Source organism: Ascaphus truei, chromosome 5 (genome assembly GCF_040206685.1).
Source record: "Ascaphus truei isolate aAscTru1 chromosome 5, aAscTru1.hap1, whole genome shotgun sequence".
In the NCBI taxonomy this organism is placed as follows: domain Eukaryota; kingdom Metazoa; phylum Chordata; class Amphibia; order Anura; family Ascaphidae; genus Ascaphus; species Ascaphus truei.
In genome coordinates this window covers 167,924,094-167,944,900 of record NC_134487.1, presented here as the reverse complement: position 1 = coordinate 167,944,900, position 20,807 = coordinate 167,924,094, and the positions used below count along the sequence as shown (strand labels likewise).

Genomic DNA, 20,807 nt, shown 5'->3' with positions numbered 1-20,807 from the left:
GGAGAAACATGTGACATCTTCCACTAGAGCTAGGCGATCCCTGGCCGGCAAATGTATTGGGGTTCCTGGGGACCAGAGGAGAGGGGACCATAGATAGACTCTGGGGTGAGGACCATAGATAGACTCAGAAACTCCTCGGCTCAGTTAACAGTTAACTATAATAAAATAATAATGATATCAATAGGAGTAGAAAAATCCTCACAGGAGGGATATGTGGAGCACAGCAATGGGAAAAAACAGGGAACCGGCACACCAATGATAAAATAAATCCAATTTATTCCAGAGTGGCAGATAGAAACATCCCAAAAAGGGCCAAAAAAGCACTCTGACGCATTTCGGGCGAAGCCCTTTGTCAAAGAGTATATCAATAGGAGTATCTGTGTGATTGTGCCCAAATTTGCACTGTTGTACCATAATAAATAACCCCATTATTTGCAGTGCATGTCAGACCCATCTGGCAAGAGAAGGGCTTACAAGGGTTACATAACATTGTCCTGAAAACTAAAGTATTAAGTAAAACTGAGCTTTTCTGACCCTTGTAAAACATTTTGTGGAAGAAGAATTTTTTTTTTTTTTTAGCTCTAATCCTATTAACTTTTAATCAAAGTATAACTATAGGGGCTGGGAGGGAATTCAGTATGATATAAAGTGTGTGCTGTGCACGAGCTCTAGATGAATGGAAGAGGGAAGTAAGAAGTGTATCCATGACAACAGTGTGAGCAAGTCAAATGATTCAATATTGGAATATCCCAATGCATGAGAAACCACTTGTTACAAGACAAGAGGATCTATGAATTGTTGAGGTTTCAGCATTCTCATTGGTCAATTTCACAGCCGTAGGTGTAACATGGCTGTTGAAATGTTGCTACTCAATGCTGTGCAAACAAAGATATACAGTAGGCATAAAATGTCTCTAAAGTGGCATAATCCATTGCAACACACTGTACAGTATTGTGAGGTGTTGTTTTTCAGAGCATATTTTCCCTCACCCCTTTCTGTGTAGTGTTGATTTGTATGTGTGCAGACTTACCGTAAAACACTCATGCTTGTATACACAGTGGGGTGTGTGTCTGTTTTCCACCACTCTTGCTTATTTAATAAACTATTCAGTAATGTAAGTTCAGTAAGTATTCTGTACTGCTAAGGTAATTGTTCAATCAAAATTTTGTCATTACCATATGTAAAAAAAAATCCTAAATTATAGGCTAAAGCTGGTAAATTCTGGGCATTATTGAAATCCCTGATTGGTTAAAATTCCAGGCATTATCCAATTAGTAATGGCCTGGAATTTTTGGCACCCTGCCGAGTTTTTCAGCCAATCAGCTTTCAGTTCTCATTCACAAAGAGTGAAATCAGCTCTTGGACAGGGGAGGTGATTGGACAGGAGACAGCAGCAAGGCATTGACTCCTCCCCCACCCTGCCTGCAGAGAGCCCCGCACAGGAGAGTGAGGGGAAAGGTTTGTGTGTCTGTGGGTGTAAAGGAAGCCAGCAGAGTGATTTGTGTGTGTGTGTGTGTCTTGTGTGTATATATATATATATATATATATATATATATATATATATATATATATATATATATATATATATATATATATATATATATATATGAACAACAAGAAAAGAAAGCGCCCGATCCTAGTGCAGCATGAAAAAATACAATTTAATAAAAATGAATAAAACCAACAAATGCGAACTCACAAACACAAGATAAATAAAAGCATATAATGAGTATACTCATTCGCCAACCGCCCACGATGTGCCTTGGATGGCGCGCCCTCTCTCTGTCTAGGTTTTCTCAGCTCTTCTGAACCGACATCCAGCAGGGGATACAGGAAACAGCTCACCACAATGTGACCCGGAAGTCCTCCACAATGTTAGTGTATTCCGGATGTGAGGTCTGCAGTCCGTGACCCCGCGATGCAGGGGCTGATCAGAGAAGTCTCTCTGCACTCCCAAAGGCAGTCCGTAATGAGGTGGGCAGTGAGGATAGAGTAGAATTGTGTATCACAGTGTGACAGCAGCTGAAAAACGCTCTTCCCTACGCGTTTCTTCACATAAAGTGATTTCATCAGGGGATCTCTATCAGGGGATATTTATATAAAATTGTAACATCGCCGGAAGAAGAGATCAGTGTATCTCGAAAGCTCGCACAAATAAAAGCATTTCGTTAGCCACAGAACGGTATCATCTATTTATTTTTTGATTATTGAAGCTCGGCTAACACGGTACTGATACCTCTACATGTATATATATATAGATAGATATAGATATATAAAGATAGATAAATATATATATATATATATATAAAAAGAGAGACAGAGAGAGAGAGAGAGAGAGCTGTGTATGTACAATTTCCTTTTAATAAACTTACAGTAAAAACATAAGAATGGAGACAATGCTGATAAAAATCAATGACTGCAAAAGTGGATCTTTTTGATGAAAAGAAAAAAAAAACCTACATTTATCTATAATAGTAATAATCCCCTCAGAACAGGGCATTACTGGCCAATAATGCCCTGTTCTGAGGGGATTATTACTTCAAGCTGCAGTTCAGTCTTTTATTTATTTTTATTTTTTTAATTAATTTTTTTACTTCAATAGTTTCATGTGTGCAATCTCTAATTACCTAAAGAACTGTATAACTGCAGGTCAATTAGTTCTCCATGTATTGATCGGCAACATTTGGCAAGATCTTTAGAGATGGCATATGTTTTTCTTCTGCTTCTGTCACTTAGTGGAAGCTCATGAATATTCATGAGCACTCCTGCACTGACATGTGCTAGCGAAAGGGCAGGGCTGACAAAGGGGTGTGCTAGGGCTTGTGACAGGACATGAAGGGGGCAGTGCCTTAGCAAATGGTTGTTAAAATAGAATACAAGAAAATTGGTCTTTCAAAGTTGTTTTTTTAAAAACAGAAAATGCTACAAGTATTTTTTCTTACTACAGAACTGATTTATTAAAAAAAACACACATGCAGGATATTGACTAAACTGCAGCTTTAAATAAATTACGTTGACATCAAAACATTGTGCAAGCGTAGCTGGCAAAAGAATGCAGTTTTCATAGTTACTGTAAAATGTAACTTTGAATCAATATTTATCTCCTGACTTCAATGGGGATTTTTGTCTGAAAATGGCTTTCCAATACAGAATAAGGCCCTTAATGTTAGCAGTGTGTAATAAACTTTGATATTTGTTACATTTGGGTATATTATTTCTTCATAAGTAAGGGTTATTTAGTTCAATACTTTGTCCAAAGCATTTTAAGCCTGCAACCACGTCAAGGTAAACCCATTTTGACAGGTGTTACACTACCAATATTATGCTGTTTTATGTACTGCACTTCTTCCAGTGCAAAGCGAGAAGAGGAAACAAAACAACACTGCAGCCAACAGCATGGGGTAGATAAAATACATAGTAATGCATTCAATAATTTGCCATATTGGATGTACTGTAGCATTGGGGCTTTCTTGTCTTTTGAGATATATATATATATATATATATATATATATATATATATATATATATATATATATATATATATATATACACATACAAAAAACACACACACGCAGCACTCGATTGGATGATAATTAAAATATCAATTTATTCCATTTTGCAAACAATGAATAACATGGGCGACGTTTCCGACAATCGAGTCCTTTATCAAGTTCCTACCCCAGTGTAGTTAGCACTGACTCTTTTTATTGTGTATATAATAAAACAGCAGCACTTCACTTATGAAAGTCAAACTTGATAACGTGAAAAATAAAGCTTGCATGGTTTTATTCCAAAAGACCCATGCATGCCTGTAATTCTTTGAGGCACACGCATGCACACCCACTATCTATTTGTTTTTTTAGAATTTTATTACAAGTATTGTTTAAAAAAAATTCTACATGTTTTTATGCACTTTTATTTTTTAAACGTCTCTATCTAAAGACAGAATGGATTATAGAAAGCAAATGGCTATGTTGTCCAGCCCATGGATATAATGTCTGGTTCTCTCTATTAGCAGCCCTAGGTATTGTACTCATCTTATTCACACAATATAGAAAGTGATGGATGGGCTGTTTACAGAGCAATATAGCCAACTTGTTCAACCACTTCCCTGCCCATTACACATTATATCTCTGGCAGGCCAAGTGTGACCAGGTTAATTGTTATGACAGCTGTTGTGTGAATGGACATGGCCAACCAATTAGCTGCAAAGCTAGGGACTAGTGTGTTATTTTCAAATGCTGTACTGTGACTGTTATAAGTGCGATAGCTAAGTAATTCATTTTCGTCTAAGTAAGATGGGGTCACCAGCAAAGGTATTATACATCTGATGTTCTGGAATGAACATGTTTGTTAACTAAATCATTGCTATGGATGTTTGCAGAATGTACTGTAGCTTTGCCCTTTAGTATTTTTACAGAACAGACCAAACTTAAGGCAACTTGAATGCATCCGAGTGGGAGTTGTCTAGGGCTAGGCAATCACAGAATGCAGATTTTGGACTGCAGAGCATTTTGGGAAAACAGAACGAGGCACATACGCTACTGACCTACCTACAGATTTCTGATTAAATACTTAAACTGTTAAGTTAAAATCCCTGCAAGGATCAAAGTGTTTTACTTATGATTACATGGGAATCTTCCAACACTCCAGCCTCACAAATACAGCAAACCAAGAGATTGCAGAAGGAGAAGTCTGGCAACATCCTGGGAAGTTTTTAATCTCGCATATTATTTTAGTCAGTTTTTATTTTTTTGGTGGACATTTAGCTTTGCTGTATTTCTAAGACTAAAAAGAGACTGTTTACAATATGCCCCCCCCCCCCCTCACCCCTCACCTCCCCCGAAAAAGAAAAATGTATTGAAGAACAATATGTGAGATAAAAATCTCCCCAGGAGTAGCCAGATTTCACCTTATGCAATTTCTTATTTACTTTGGAGCACAGTGGTTTCCAATGACAGAGTAGATTCTGTTGATTAATAGTTTGTACAGGCTTCAAGCCAAAGTGAAAACTGTGGTCCAGCCACACGTGATTCCTGAGCTTGATGAGCATTCATTGGCAGTTCATGAGAAAGATATGCCACAAAAAAGCTATAAATGTTTCCAGTTAACCTTGGACAAGAACAGCTTCTTAGCGAAAATCCTCTCAGGTGAGGAATTGTTAAGGAGAAATGATGTGCCTTGCAGCATTACCTACAATCCCTAGAGAAACTCCACCAAATAGTGGTGGGGAACAGAGTTTAATTCAATCTTAAAACATTACGTACAATACAGGTTATGTATGTGTATGTGTGTGTATATATATATATATATATATATATATATATATATATATATATATATATATATATATATATATATATATATATATATATATATATATATATATATATATATATGAGAGAGAAAAGAGAGCGCACGCCCCATAGTGTATAACTGTATATTTAATAAAGGAAATGGAGGGGGGAGGGGGGGAAAGAATCGCACTCACAAGGATAAGGAAGTTAAAAGCGTGTCGTGAATAAATCACCACCATCCGACGTCTTTTCTTGTCTCTGATGTCGCTAACTGGATATAGACGATCCGTGGTCATCAGGATATTCACTCGAACGTAGAACAAGGGAACCGGCAATGAATTGGAGTCCTCTGAAGATCTTTCAGCTGCGTGGCCTGTGAATGTTCCACACACGAACCGGCCTGTTCGTGCGCAACGTGATGACGCAATGTCCGTGACGTAGTGCGTGATGTCACGGACATTGCGTCATCACGTTGCGCACGAACAGGCCGGTTCGTGTGTGGAACATTCACAGGCCACGCATCTGAAAGATCTTCAGAGGACTCCAATTCATTGCCGGTTCCCTTGTTCTACGTTCGAGTGAATATCCTGATGACCACGGATCGTCTATATCCAGTTAGCGACATCAGAGACAAGTAAAGATGCCGGATGGTGGTGATTTATTCACGACACGCTTTTAACTTCCTTATCCTTGTGAGTGCGATTCTTTCCCCCCCTCCCCCCTCCATTTCCTTTATTAAATATACAGTTATACACTATGGGGCGTGCGCTCTCTTTTCTCTCTCCTCTACAGATTCTATAGGATGTGGTTCATCCTTTCGAGAGCAGCCGGAGACCCCCCTGTATTCAAGCCTACATATCTTTGATGGACTTCACCTTTAAAGGACTGGTTTTTCTCCTCTTTATTTATTTCTATATATATTTTTATACCTTTTTTAATTTTTTTATAATATGTTTATACATCTTTTGCATATATTATTGCGTCAACAAAGTATTTAATGGATTATATGTGTATTAATTGTTATTTAACACATTTTTGTACGCAGGCACTGATATTATTTATACTATATACAATATTTATCATTGCATATATGCCCTTTGCGGCGCTGCTTTTTTATGTTTGTTAGCATATATATATATATATATATATATATATATATATATATACTTAAGTTATGGTGAGTATAAAAAGTGACAAAATATATATATATATATATATATATGTATTATATATATTATATATATAATATATATATATTTTATAATATATATATATATATAGTGCAGAATAAATGAGTTCTTCAGTATTAGGTGATACCTTTTTTATTGGACTAACAATTTATGTCATAGGACAAGCTTTCGAGAGTTCTCCTCTCTTCTTCAGGTCAAGCAATACTGATTTACACAGGAACCAATGGCTAAAACAGTGTATAGAGAGAGGAAAACCCCCCCCAGATATTTACTGTAGATAAGGTAGGGTGTTAAGTGTTTGAAGCCAGGAGACAGTGTCAAAGAAAGGTGGGGAGGGGAAGGGATGCTGGGGGGGGGGAGGGGGGGGAGGGAGAGAAAGTGTGGAAAAGAGTTGAGGCAAGCAGGATAATTACAGACAATTTTGGTAGGGTGTGAGAAAACCCATGTCCACATTAAGTCCTTTGGTTTTGGTGTCAAAGAGTCTTATCATTATCTTAGTCTTAGTCTTATCATTTAAATCATCATAAATGATTTAAAAATCAAAATCCTCAATGGAATGTTTAAAAGCACCCAAGAACGGAAAACATTTGAGCTCAGAATGATAAGACTCTTTGACACCAAAACCAAAGGACTTAATGTGGACATGGGTTTTCTCACACCCTACCAAAATTGTCTGTAATTATCCTGCTTGCCTCAACTCTTTTCCACACTTTCTCTCCCTCCCCACCCCCCCAGCATCCCTTCCCCTCCCCACCTTTCTTTGACACTGTCTCCTGGCTTCAAACACTTAACACCCTACCTTATCTACAGTAAATATCTGTTTTTTTTTTTTCTCTCTCTATACATTGTTTTAGCCATTGATTCCTGTGTAAATCAGTATTGCTTGACCTCAAGAAGAGAGGAGAACTCTCGAAAGCTTGTCCAATGACATAAATTGTTAGTCCAATAAAAAAGGTATCACCTAATACTGAAGAACTCATTTATTCTGCACTATCGCAACTGGACTAACACGGCTATTTTCTGCTTTATATATATATATATATATATATATATATATATATATATATATATATATATATATATATATATTCTTTGTATTGTATGTCTATTTGTATAGCACCATAAATGTACATAGCGCTTCACAGTAATATCAATAACAATAAGGGCGGAGGAGGGCTGCAGTGTGTTTTGTGGGTGTAGAGGAGGGGTGCTGCAGTGTGTAGGGGGGACGGCAGAGTGTGTTTGTGTATATAGAGGGGGGGTTGCAGTGTGTGTATGTGTGTACGCAGCCACCAGCATCCGCTCACTTGCCTGGGTAAAAACTAAGGCATCTCACATTTTTGCACCTGAAATGCAGTGATGAGCTTTTCCTTGCCAGGAGAAATCTTCGTGTTTTTTTTTTATACAGTTGCCTCACATTGTGGCCGCACTGCTGGAAGCATTGAGACTCCATACTATCCTGATATATTTATTTTAGCCCACTAAGTTATGTTTTTATATGTTACAGAGGTGGGCCACGGTCTCCGGGTTGGCTAGTATCTTATAAGGCCTCAGCCAGGGTGGCGCTGAGCAGGCGGGCGCGCTCACGCTGGCCGCTCTGAAACACATTGAGGCAATGTGTGTGGCCAGCGTGAGCGAGCGCCTGCGCATGCTCGGCGCTTAGATGCTTGCAGAGCAAGCAAATTTGATTTTGCCACTCGCAAGCGCGTTACTTGAGCTGGTTAGCCCAATGAGGGCGAACCAGCTCCGTGATGTCGTGGCCGCGCCCCTAGACGAGCGTGCACCTAGCCAGCCACGAATTGCCGAGCCGGTTCGCAGCTCCAGTGCGCCCACTCCCTGCCTGGCCACAGTGGAAGTGTACATGGTACTGCTGCTTTTAGAAGACCCCATGTGGTGGAAACGGGTCAGAGAAGTATGGTAGATGAAGGCAGCTTACACTGAAAATAGCAATATGATTAACGTATACTCTGTGTCCTTTACAAGATTTTTTAAGCCTTTAATGAGGTACAAATGACTTAAATGTCCAGCAATGTCATGACACATGTAGATCCATTCTCCTGCATATTATGAAGTCCTTTTCCCCAAGGTTTCATTCTATGGTTCTGACCTGTCATAGAGTTCTCCGAAGTGCACAGGTGCTCTCTGAGCTTCTCTATGTCGTCGGGGTGCGTCTGCTCATACAGGGTACTCCCAACTCCGTGCGAATTACGTCAGGTGTGTCTGTGTGTGTCTCCGTGTGTGTCTCCGTGTGTGTCTGTTACCAATAAAGATTTGATTAGATTTTTATTTTTAAAAAAAATGTAAAAAAAAGAAGCAAACATCTATTCAAAGCGTTATGACACACACATGCCCCTACCTACCTACACCTGACCCGTGGTGTCGGATCCCCTGCTCCGGGTAAGTCCAGATCGCGGAGGCCATTTCTCCCCCCGCGGTCTCATTATGTGGACCCCGAGCACAGCGTTATGACGGGGTTCAGCTGTATATATATATGTGTGTGTAGTGTATGTATGTATGTATGTATGTGTATATTTATTGAGTTAGGCAATAAGCGCTAACTCAATTAACTGAGGAGTGTAGTTATGAGAATATAAAAAAATATTCAAATGATGAGTGCTAAATACTAAATCACATACAATAATACAGTGAAGTAATGAATCAGTTTCACCAAAAGAGAATAGAAAATGTACAAAAAAAGTGATACATATATATGAATCAATTAGTATCCAGCTTAAAGGGCAAACCAGGTCATAAATAACCAACTTGTGAACCAAAGTGGAGGAGTCTTGGTCAGCTTCTTGAAGAATGGACCACATCCACAGACAAATCTAAAAAAAACAAAAAACGTTCCATAGTGTAAAATTGTTTATTAAAAATATTTTACGCTAAAATAGGTTTCACAATTGCTCACTCACAATGTTTCCAAGATAAAAGCGCATAGGAAGCACAGATGTACTGATTACCAGACCCCAGTCCGAGGAAGTTGTAGTATAGTATGAGAGTAGGCAGAGGATTCACTGCCCCTTGGAATGTTGATCATAAGCAACGTTCGTCTGTCAGAACAACGAATAGAGGAAATCCATGGCGCTACTAGCAGTTGAGCAATGTTCAAGTGTATAACGGGAAATTCTGCGTTTCAGAAGGTCCGTAATGTGCGGCGAAGTCACAGCGGTGATAAAACACCAGCATTTCAAAAGACCCCAAACAGGTCTATCTTCTATTATAGAGGGTTGGAGTTCTGCAGAATTTCACAATATAATTATGGAGTTCCTTAACCAAAAAAGGAGATCGACCCCTTCAGTGTCAAAGGGGCCTAAAAAGCATCGTATGCTGCTCCGTCACTGAATGAGTAACTATAAACTGTTTAAAATGTAAATTAATGCATCAAAAATTACACCAGTAGAACTGTCATATTTAATACACAAATAGGCCTGCACTCATATAACCTGTAACTATCTAAATGGAAGCTAATGTCATGCAATTAGTGCAGCACTAAAATGAAGGCTGGTTTAATGCTCTTTATGTTGCAATTACATATGCCAACGGTAGATTTTCTCAAGGTCTATCTTTTAATGAGGCGTATGTTGCCTGCTGTTTGTTGGCAAGTGGGTGGAATTGCTATCTAGATACTGTACAGTCAGCCTGACTTCATGTTTTGTAAAACTCTGTGGCTGCTGTAGTCATGAATTAGTAATGAAAAAAAGGCTTTTTCACTACGTTATAGAAGCAATCCATGCTGCTTACTCCCCCCCCCCCTCCCTCCTCTTTATATCCTTAACCAGGTGTTATTGTTAGCTCCTGGGATCCAGTCTTTGCCTTTTGATATTTAGGTTTTGCACACTTTTCCAGGTGTTCTATGTGAGCCTTACTCTGGCGCCCAGTAGGAAGCCAAGACAATTATTTTTTCTTTTAACCAGGCGATAAAATGTTTTACATTTTTGGGTAGGGAACCAAAGAAACCCCAGTGCAGCCACCTGTATGCCTCTGCAGCGGTAAAAACTATTTTGGGTTTTACTCGGTCCAAATAGGTGTATTGCCTGCCCTGGTAGCAAAGCCGTTAAAGCATTTAGTCCCATGTTTATAAAGCAGTGCGATGCCGTAAAGACCTTTCAAAATTGACCTTATGATCTATTCCTTTTCCTTTACAAAATGGAGTCTTAATTACTGGTGTTTTTATTATAAGAACACAAACAGAAATAAAAGGGGGAAAATGTTTTGGGGACGTATACAAATAAGGAATAGGTAAGAAACAAAGCTCTTACAGCAGTTGGGAGAACCTTAAGCAGAGGCAGCAATATCTAAAACGAAGAACACAGACCGAGAAGGAAACAGTTTGGTCTGAACCAAGTCACAGGGGGAACGGTCCAAGCCAGAGGGCTAGAGAAAGGGGGGTTGCTAAGGCAGAAAACCGGAACAACTAAACGGGAGACAGAACGCGACCGATTAAAGTGAATGTACCATAAGGTGTCTTGTGGAATAGCACCACCTGATAAAAAGGGTCCCAAGTCCCTCTTAACTAATGCATTGTATGTACAATAAAGTTTAAACAAGACTTTTGCTTAAGAGTTCAATTCTAAAAATCTAATTTTTGCGTTCTATGAGTAGAAAAGTTAGAGGTGGAAGAACAGAGTTTCCAGATGGAGACAATTTGTTCCCTTGTATATCACAGCAGGCGCCAATGTGAAGTTAATAGGCACATTGAACCTTTAATGAAAGTAATATTATTGTTAAGCCAGTTGTTAGGGAGAGTTGTCCGGTAAGCTATATTTATCAAGGAGTCTTTCTATTTATCTAATAAATGTGCTCTCATCCCAATTCATGTCAGTCCAATATTAAGGAATCACCCTTCTAGTTATTCCATGATACATTTGCATGCTGTCTCATATTAAGTAGTGGTTAATGCATACAGTATATTCTCCTCAAAATTCCTGTAATTGTGAATCTAAACATCTATTGTCTAATGAAATCTCTGAAACTTTGGAGATTCTGCTTTCTTGCATTGGACTTGTGTTGCTAAACCAATAGGGTCCTGCTTAGCAACATATATTGGAATAGAAATAAAAGTACAGTATTTTATAGGTTGAACTTGATGGACGTAAGTCTTTTTTCAATCTCATTTACTATGTAACTATGTAAGTATTCAGTATTTAAATATATTTTCAATTTTGTTAAGGAATCCTGCCTGAGAACATAAAAAGGAAATATAGTGTAATATACAGCATTTAGTGCTGTCATCAGAGGATAGCTAGTTTCTAAAACCCTGCCTGCAATGCTGAAGGAGTTTTGAAAAATATGGAATAGTGTCTTTTTTGCTACCTCTGTGATTTTTTTGTTGTTGCTATTATTACAACCACAATTATTAATCCCGATCAGCTTTACTTGTTGAATCCATTCTGCAAATTGCTTTATGTATTTCATTTTTTACCCATGACCTCATCGGAGCATCTCCTGGAGTATAACCGCCCTGGTATTATCACCAGGAATTTAGGTAATTACTTCTGTCTGCCTTATATTGTTAGGAGTGTAAATGGGCAATAGCAGCATCATTGTCTCCAGAGTGCTACAGTATAAAAAAACACAATGGCAAAGAATTAATACAGTTTATTTCGTGGACACATTAGTGGCCTATACTGAACATAAAGCAGCTGTGGGAAAGCCCTTGGGTATGTGGCCGCTAATGTCCCTAAGTGGTCCCTGACCTGGACCCCGTGGCAGGAAGCCTTGGAGCTGTGACAGTGTGACATGGAAGAAAGACCAGAAAAGGGGGCCGACCCAAGTCCCCAAAATGCGGATTCCCGCATTGGCAAAAATGTGGTCCCGAAAATTGAATGACGAGGTCCATTATTGCTCACCCAACGTGTAACACAGGGAAACTACAGGTACTCTTAATATTATGCAGCACACTTGTTCATTTCTTCTAAGAAGTAATAAACACCAATGTTGTATAGAAATACTTAACCTTTTCTCTGCCAGATGATCCAGCTGTGTAGCACGTCGCTCTGGCAGTTAACAGGTTAAACCTGATTTATTTGTATAATGCCAACATACAATGATTAAAGTGTGTGTATAGCAGTGGTTCTTAGGAGTTGTGTCCGCATATTGAATTTGTTTATGATATCTTAAAATCAGGCACAAGATTATGAAATAATTTATAGGCATTTCAGCCAGTGTCTGTACGTGTAACACTGTCTGCAGCTAGTAAACAGCAGTCTGCTACTGCGGCAAGCTTAAAATGAATGTGCCCGTCCACCGCTTGCCATATGTCAGCAGTACACAGTGAGTTGTCAAGTCTTGGCAGAGTATTCTGACAAGCGCTGCAGTGTAGCTATAGAATGTTCTTGGTCAATGGAGCAGCATCTGTTGCAGTTAATCTGATCCGTTTAAATGCCCAGAGAGTGTCAAAAAGTGTCTCACATACAGTAGGACCACTCTGATGAATTAAGCTGTAATTAGTCAATAATGCCCACCCGGGGGCCTGCTATTTAATGTCAAATTAGGTGTGAAAAGCGAGGCCACTTGAAATATTGTGTCAGAGCGGCAGGGCATGAGTTGCAGTTTCCTGTCTGTAGAGAAGAAAAAACAGTAGATGTGAACTCAATCCATCATGACTAGTGGTGTGTGAATGTTTGATGAAGAAAATGTCCACACAGAAATCCTAGCTTTGTAAAAAGAGTAAGGGGGCTGCGTTGTGTGACAAGTATTATGTTAGAACTATATGTAAATATATGTTCTACAATAATGAAGTCGAATAATGAATAGTGAAGTCATGAAGTAGCTGAGACGTGCTGAAGCTTAGCACCATTTTGTGGATCTGGGCCTAAGTTTGAAACCTTGCAGCATTAGTTCTGGTCATTCAGCATCTACGTAATACACGCAGTCTGTAATGTACTGTATGTTCTGTAGTATGGAATTGGTTGATGTGCTTTTTGAAGTTAGACCTTTGGGCCTAAAGCAATTTTACATAGTTTAACCCCTGTAGTGCTGAAAGGTCGGCAGGACAATGTGAAAAAAGTTGCGTGTGCGGAGCACATTTTAAGTGAAACCTCTTTGTCTTTGGTCACTGTTTTGTCACAGATATTGTATTTGTAATTGTGATATTTGTAATATTCAAAACAATATCTGACAAAACGCAAATAAGTTTGTTAGTACACCTCTGTCTTAGCTATTTGCACTTCTATAGTTATACTAACTCTGTGCGTGCGTGCGTGTGTGTGTCTCTGGTGCGTCTGTCCGTGCCTCTGCTGTGTCTGTGCCTGCCTCTGGTGCCTGACTCCCAAGCTGGGTTGCTGTTGCTCCTGCGCATGAGCGGCGTGCTGCACCGGCGGCTGCACCGGCGGCTGCTGCGCATATGCACTGAGCCTTGCCGTCGCAGCGCATTTGCGCCGCGCCCGGCCGCCACTGTTCATGTGCATGCATATAGTGTAACCTCCGTGCGGCCTGGATTGGTTGTTTTTTTGCACATGCACAATGGCCGCGCGCCCATTAGTTGCGTGACATCATTTGCGTTACGGTTTTTCGTTACAATGCAAGGATTTTTTCCCATGGAAACACTGTAGGTGCCTGCAAGGAAGCTTCACTTCAAAAAATGTGTTGCTCGTACCCCAGGCACTGGGGGGATTACAGCAGCAATCCCCCAGTACTTCTGGAATTTAACCAACCTGGTATTGTCACTAGGATTTCAGATAATTGTTCCTGTCCTCCGTCCAGTGTCATCTAGGACGAGCACATCCTTGTTTGCAGAGTGCTACAGTATTACAAAAACTAGGTGTGTGTTCTTCCCCCTGCGAAGTCCTCTGCTGCTGTACATAGCAATGCTGCTCTCTTTAGGCCGCGATTATTCTCGTGGCACTCATGTGTGCGCCGCCGGAACAAATACATGTAATGCAATGGAAGCGCACATAGTGCGCACGACCAACGCGTCCAAGCACGTGATAATTGAAAATACTTTTTAAATTGGTCTTTCTGTGTGACGTGAGCAGTTCAGCCAATGAGGGTGAACCGCTCAGGTGACGTCACGGCCACGCCTCCGCCACACCTTTCAATCGCCTCATAATAGCCTCCAGCTAGAGCTACAGCTAGTGCATGCACTATAAACGCAGCCTTAGGCTGAGGCCATAGAGGGGTCCAGCCGCACTCCTCTGTGCTGACATGGACTGGCAGACGAGCCAGCATGCACGATCGGGAGGAGGGGCAGTGACGTCGCTGGGCCAATAGCCCGCGAAGCGCCGACTAAGTCATGTCGCTGCTTCGCGCTGATTGGGTGTTTTCATCCGATAGCGCTCTGAGAAACCGTGCCGGCTGAAAATCCCTGCGCCTCAGCACGACTGCGGACGCTCGCGGAAGCCCCCTCTAAAGCCTTCCTCATTGAGGATGACGGGGCTCAGCGCGGAGCGTCCGCGCGGCTTCCCCCTCTATGGGACCCAGCCTTACATTCTGTAGCTGCTTTCTGGAGATGTTACTAAAAATGATCCTCCCAGGTAAAACAAAATGGCCACTGCTTTCCACATGCCTTTACAACAACAGACCTCGTTATGGTAACCGTTTCTACCAAATAATATTGAGATATAACTTGAACAAGTGAAAATGAACGTTTTTGACAAAATGAAAAGGAAGAAGTAGATCAGCACAATCAAAACGGACAGTTTGTATACATTTTTTATTTGGAGGGGGTGGGGGGGGGGGCAAAGGCTTTAAATGAAAAAAATAAATAAAAAACCTGTTTCTGTCTTTCTGCATATCTTATTTATATTTCTATCACTGGTGATGAGCTGGCGTCTGAATGTTTCCCTGTGTGCACTGGGCTAGGATACAGTAGGAACCTAGGAGGACAAGTCAGTCGTGTGGAGATGGGAATGAATTAAACATCTGTGTACTTGGGAAGCTGCACATGTCTGTCATTACTGAATAAATATGGTTACGATAAAAAAAAGAAGCTTGATGTATAAATATAAGTAAAAAGATAGTCGGGTGAAAACTCAGTAATAAAACCGAGCCTGCACTCCGTGTATAGTTTGCAAACGTTGTATATTTTATCATTAAAAGTACAGAAATCACAGTGTAATGTGTAACATGTAAATAGTGCAATAATATCTAAAAATACAAAAAAGGGTTGTCACTTGATGATAAATACTCAACGTTGCGGGACACTACCCTTTGTCAAGAGGAAATCTAAACAGACGTCAATCAGCTGTGCTTAAAGCTGCAGTTCAGGCAATATCCTGCATGTGTGGTTTTTTTAATAAATCAGTTCTGTAGTAAGAAAAAATACTTTTAGCATTTTCTGTTTTTAAAAAAACAACTTTGAAAGGCCAATTTTCTTGTATTCTATTTTAACAAGCATGCTTGTTCCTATAGCAACGATTTACATTCCCCATATTTAAAGATGTCGCCAAACTTTGCCGATCAATAGACAGAGAACGAATTGACCGGCAGCTATGCAGTTCTTGAGGTAATTAGAGATTGCCCACATGAAACTATTGAAGTAAAAAAAAAAAATTAAAAAATGAAAAGACTGAACTGCAGCTTTAAATAGCCACCATGGCTGCCTGATGTCTTTCCACAATCCCCCTGAGGCGGCCGCCCCATATCACATGTAACTACTGTATATACTGAACGCAGGCTCTGTGTTTACGAAGTGTTTCCCCTTTCTGCGTTTTTACTTGTGACTTGGGCTCCATTTTTGGGGGAGCCCTTTCATGAAATTCTGCACCTTGTATTTATCTGGTGATTATTATCTTTGACTGCACCGCTACCCCTGGTTTGATTATATTAATATAAGGTCTTAATTCAACAGGTTTTGGAAAAATTTGTGGTGCTTCTTTTGTGTTTTTTTAAAACCCCTTTATTAATCTGATTGGAGGGGATCCGTAGAGCTGAACAGCACTATTATGGTCTCCCCGAATCCCCTGGTTAACTACATTCTTGTGGCTTAGTCTCCTGGTATTTAACTTTTATCTGGGCAAACAAGTATGGTCAACACATCATTCTTAATTCAGCGCATCAACAGAATGCTACAAATTCATTAGGGCCATAACATTGCAGATTTTCTTTTGAGTTGTAACCAATATTGGTTGTTTTTCTTTACTTTTTATTTTAAAATGTTAATAACTTTGGAACCAAAGGGTCCCCAGGGATGAGTAAAACAGTGTGCTTCAACTTGAGTATGATTCAGAGTAGGAGTAAAAATGTGTGTGGGGTGTGAGGGAGATACCGCTTTACTGTGCATTAATGGTTCAATTTCTTCCTCGCAGAGATGGGAGGAATGGGAGTATTAGACAAATTATTCCTGCCATGATCGAGAACAAGGCAGACTGTTTTATTCCAATTCTTTATTTTTTATGCTGCATAACGTTGATATTTTGGTGTAAACCTATACTGTATGTAGGCTCTATGTAATATAACATTAATGTTGAAGAAAACTATAAAAATAAAGTACTTGGCAATCGGAATACTATGAGCCATTCATGGTTTATGTGTGGAAATTAGACATAAAATACATAGAGTTGAAGGTGGGGGAATTGGTACGTTGAGACAAAAAAAAACCTTTGTTATAAGCGGAAAGTTAGAATAGGTTATACAGACAGACGCCACTTGAATCTACAAGATGCCGAGTGGTTGCAAGTTCTGTTTAAAGGATACATGTTGGTGTGTTTTCGTTTGCCGTTTCCTGGAAGGAAACTGTGGCCTCCGGCTCATTGTTTTCACGTCACGTACGTACCGAGTTCTTCAGTAAGTTTTATATCAGCTTGAGATTGAGCAGGCTCCAACCCTCTTTCAATGTCCTCCCCATGAGCCTCCTAAAGTTCCACAGGCTCTCGCTGATATGGAAGAACTGGATGTTTAATCAGGATCCTGACCATGTGTTTCAGGTGGAGAATACCAGAGTAAACAATGAGGACAGCCTGCACAGGGAGACTTCTGTCAGACAGTCCCGCCGGCGCTTTCGGAAAATTAACCAACACGGAGAACGCCAAACCATTACGGATAATGTGGAAGCAACCAGTTATATATCGGTGAGTTTGCAATGGAATAAATGACTTTGACATATGACCCTCCCTTATGAGAGAACAGATACATATTTTACTGTATGATTTGTCATGTTGGATGCAGCATTGTGGTTCTGTCTTTGTTTTTATACTGTATGTATCTATATCTATACCTATCTCTGCCGTGTTGGCTGTGATGCAGATTAGGTGTAGGCTATTTTGATGTCTTTTAATGGACCAGCAGGAGAGTTATTGACAGATACAAATAGCGTGAATAGGGCTTTCAAACCTCATAGGTTTCTTCATAGTTAAGAGACCTTATACTGCATGAAGAAAAGTAAGCCCAGTTATGAGCGCTCTTTCCCCTAGGTGGGTGTATTATGGCATTATTAAAATAACTTTATTAAATTAATCCTTTAAATATATACATGGTGAAACAGACGCAAAGCTGTATCCTTTAACACCTGTTGTGGGTGTTAGGATTTTATGTTAATGAGGGTTGTTATTGTTTATGAATACTTAGCCTCTAGTACAATGACCAATGTTGAAAATTAAATACCCCTTTAGTCTATATTGGGGTTTAAGATGTATAGACACCTTCCATAACCATCCTGATATACATAGTCACTCTAAATATATATAAGGATTCATTTAATAAAGTTATTTTAATAATGCCATAATGCACCCACCTAGGGGAAAGAGTGCCCAAAACTGGGTTTACTTTTCTTCATACAGTATATTGTACTTGCCTTGACCCAGAGGAGCACCATTCCCTACCGTACTTTTTGGCTGAGCGAGGGCACCCCCCTCTTTTTTGTGTTTATAGTTGTGAACTATATGTTAATGTATGAATACACATCCAGGTTGTCTCATAAATATTTATATTTAATGAATTGGTGGTATTTGCCCATATTTACTAAGCGGTGCTATGACAAAAGGCACCTTCTTCACCAGCTCCAATTGCTTGGTAAGGTGTTTTCCATTGCAGGAAGGTGACTCATGGAACAGCACCTCATTGTATATATGGTTCATAATGGCTTTAAAAGAACTGACAGATAAGATAGGGAGCAATAAGTGAAAAGCTTCAGCTAAGAACAGTCTAAGGCTGCGTCCATAGCACGGGAAGCCGTGCTAAGCCCCTGCATCCTCAATGAGGATGCTATGAGAGGGGGCTCACGCGAGCGTCCGCAGGCGTGCTGATGCGTTGGATTTTTCAGCCGACAGGCGAAGCTGTTTTTCAGAGCTCTGTCGGCCGAAAACATCCAATCAGCGCGAGGCAGTGTCAACGTCACGGCGCCGTGACGTTGGTGCGTAGCGGGCTATTGACCCAGCGACGTCACTGCTCCGCGTCCCCCCCTCCCTATCGCGCACGCTGGCTCGCCTGCATGTGCATGAAATCGCACAGAATTCAGCGTCGGCGCGGCTCCGAACTGCTCCCCCCTCTATGGACGCAGCCTAAGGCCTTGTATATAGGAGCCCGTGTGCTGCACAGGCGATCCGTGGCCTGTGGGATCTGGAGGAGGAGACGCGACCAAGAGCAGCGGTGATTCACAGTTTGGAGGTCTGCCCGTGACATCACGTGAGCGGTTCGCCCTCAATGGCTGAACCGTGCACGTGACTCGGCTGATGCGTGACAATCAAAAGATTTTGTTTCGCGAAAAATCAGCCACGCACGCGCGCTCTATGGCCATGTGCTTTGCCTTAAAGCCTTTTTTGTTACGCGCCGTCGGGCTGACTATGGACACGGCCAAAGGGTGGAGAGGAGAGAGGATGAAGCAAAGTGTAAACAGGTACATATGGGAATAGTGGGATTTGTTGTTGTTGTAAATAGGATATTATGCATTAAATCTTTTCTCATTGTTGCCAGAGGACGGCAAAACATTTCTTTGAATAGGTGGAAATCTACATCTCTTAGTAAAATTAATGAGCTTTATGGAGTGATGATCCCATGTACGTTCCAGTAATCGAAGCTCCTTTTGTTTCTAGGAAGTAGACCTTAAGTGGCCCTAGCCATGTCTGATATTGATTTGTGTGTGTGTGTGTGGTTCCCTAGTTCAACTGCACTCAACCCCCCAGTAATAACCACTGGAGCATCCTTCCCTTTAAATATGTTTGATGCTTGGAGGCACCAAAAGGTCATCAAGGGAGTACAGTGGAGATCAGCAGCTGTTAATGGAGTTGAGCACCCCTGATATAGACTCTATATCAATGATTGAAATAAAATAGCGTCAAACAAAATGAAAAGCAGTTTCCTTTATTTTTCCCGTGTATAGCACTGACCTTGCATAAAATTTGCAAAATTCTCAAATCGGTTTACAATCTCATTTTGGAGGCACAGGGAAATATTGACTTGCCCAAGGTCACAAGGAGCAGACACTGGAATTCGAACCTCTGCTTGAAAAGAACAAACCAAAGTGAACTAATTCCAGTGACATGTTTAAGGGATATCATAAGGCTAATTGATATCTTTTATCCAAATCTGATATCTACTGTATAATTATTTATTTATTTTTTAAAGTTAGATTTTGGAAGGGTTTGATCCCCTCTGGCTGGTCCATTTTGTGTGATGTCACTTTGTGTTGAGCTGTTCAGCAAGGACTTCTACAGCCAGAGTCCCACCTCCCCTTATCTTCATTGGTTCTCTGGTTCTCTGATAAGGACAGGGTGGGATAAATGTAAAGAAAACATGTGATGGATAAACACAGTTCACATTTAGAGGCCCCTAAGAAATCTACTGTAACTGGCTGACTGTTGACTTGCACTTTCAAAGTCAGTGTCATGGTTTTCAGAGGCCATGCCTTTCTCACTGAGCCACTCCTTCAGCCTTTAGTTGGCTAAACATATAAACCATGGTACATGCAGAACTGTTTTATTATTTGTTTTATGTTATCTGCAGTAGTTCTTCCCTTTTTCTCTATGCTGTAGTAATATGAAACCTCTGATTATATTCTTATCTTTTGGGATACAGAGGCGTTTTGAATAACGCAAACCTGCTTGGGTTGAAATAATATCATTGCTTTTACTTTTCTATGTTCGTGCTGATTTGTAATTTTTTGTGAAATCCTCAGTTTTTTTTTTTTTTTACTATTACATATGCGAGGGTTCGCAGAATAAAATGGCTTCCTTCTTATCGCCTAAAGGAGTAGCTTGTTGGTAACAATCTGCCTTCGGAGTGGGTAAACCCAATTTGGATTCCCAGCGCCCGCTCTCCTTGTGTCCTAGAGCAAGTCCCTTCACATGGTGTTTAATTGGGAAGTCCCTGGTAAGAATGGGAAAGACCTTCCTCCAGCTTCCTTGATTCTCTGCGGGAGTAAAACAGCTGGCGACCATTTTGA

The 20,807-nt window shown here is 40.3% G+C and overlaps 1 protein-coding gene across 6 annotated transcripts in view; it reads left to right on the top strand.

Annotated features, from left to right (window-relative positions):
- The window catches only part of RAPGEF6 (Rap guanine nucleotide exchange factor 6), a 309,945-nt gene that overhangs the window by 123,265 nt on the left and 165,873 nt on the right, over window positions 1-20,807 (top strand). For all 6 annotated transcript variants that reach the window (XM_075601184.1, XM_075601185.1, XM_075601188.1 and 3 more), the window contains one exon: window positions 17,356-17,499. In XM_075601184.1, the coding sequence (XP_075457299.1) occupies window positions 17,356-17,499 (144 nt within the window). The remainder of the gene's footprint in view (window positions 1-17,355; window positions 17,500-20,807) is intronic.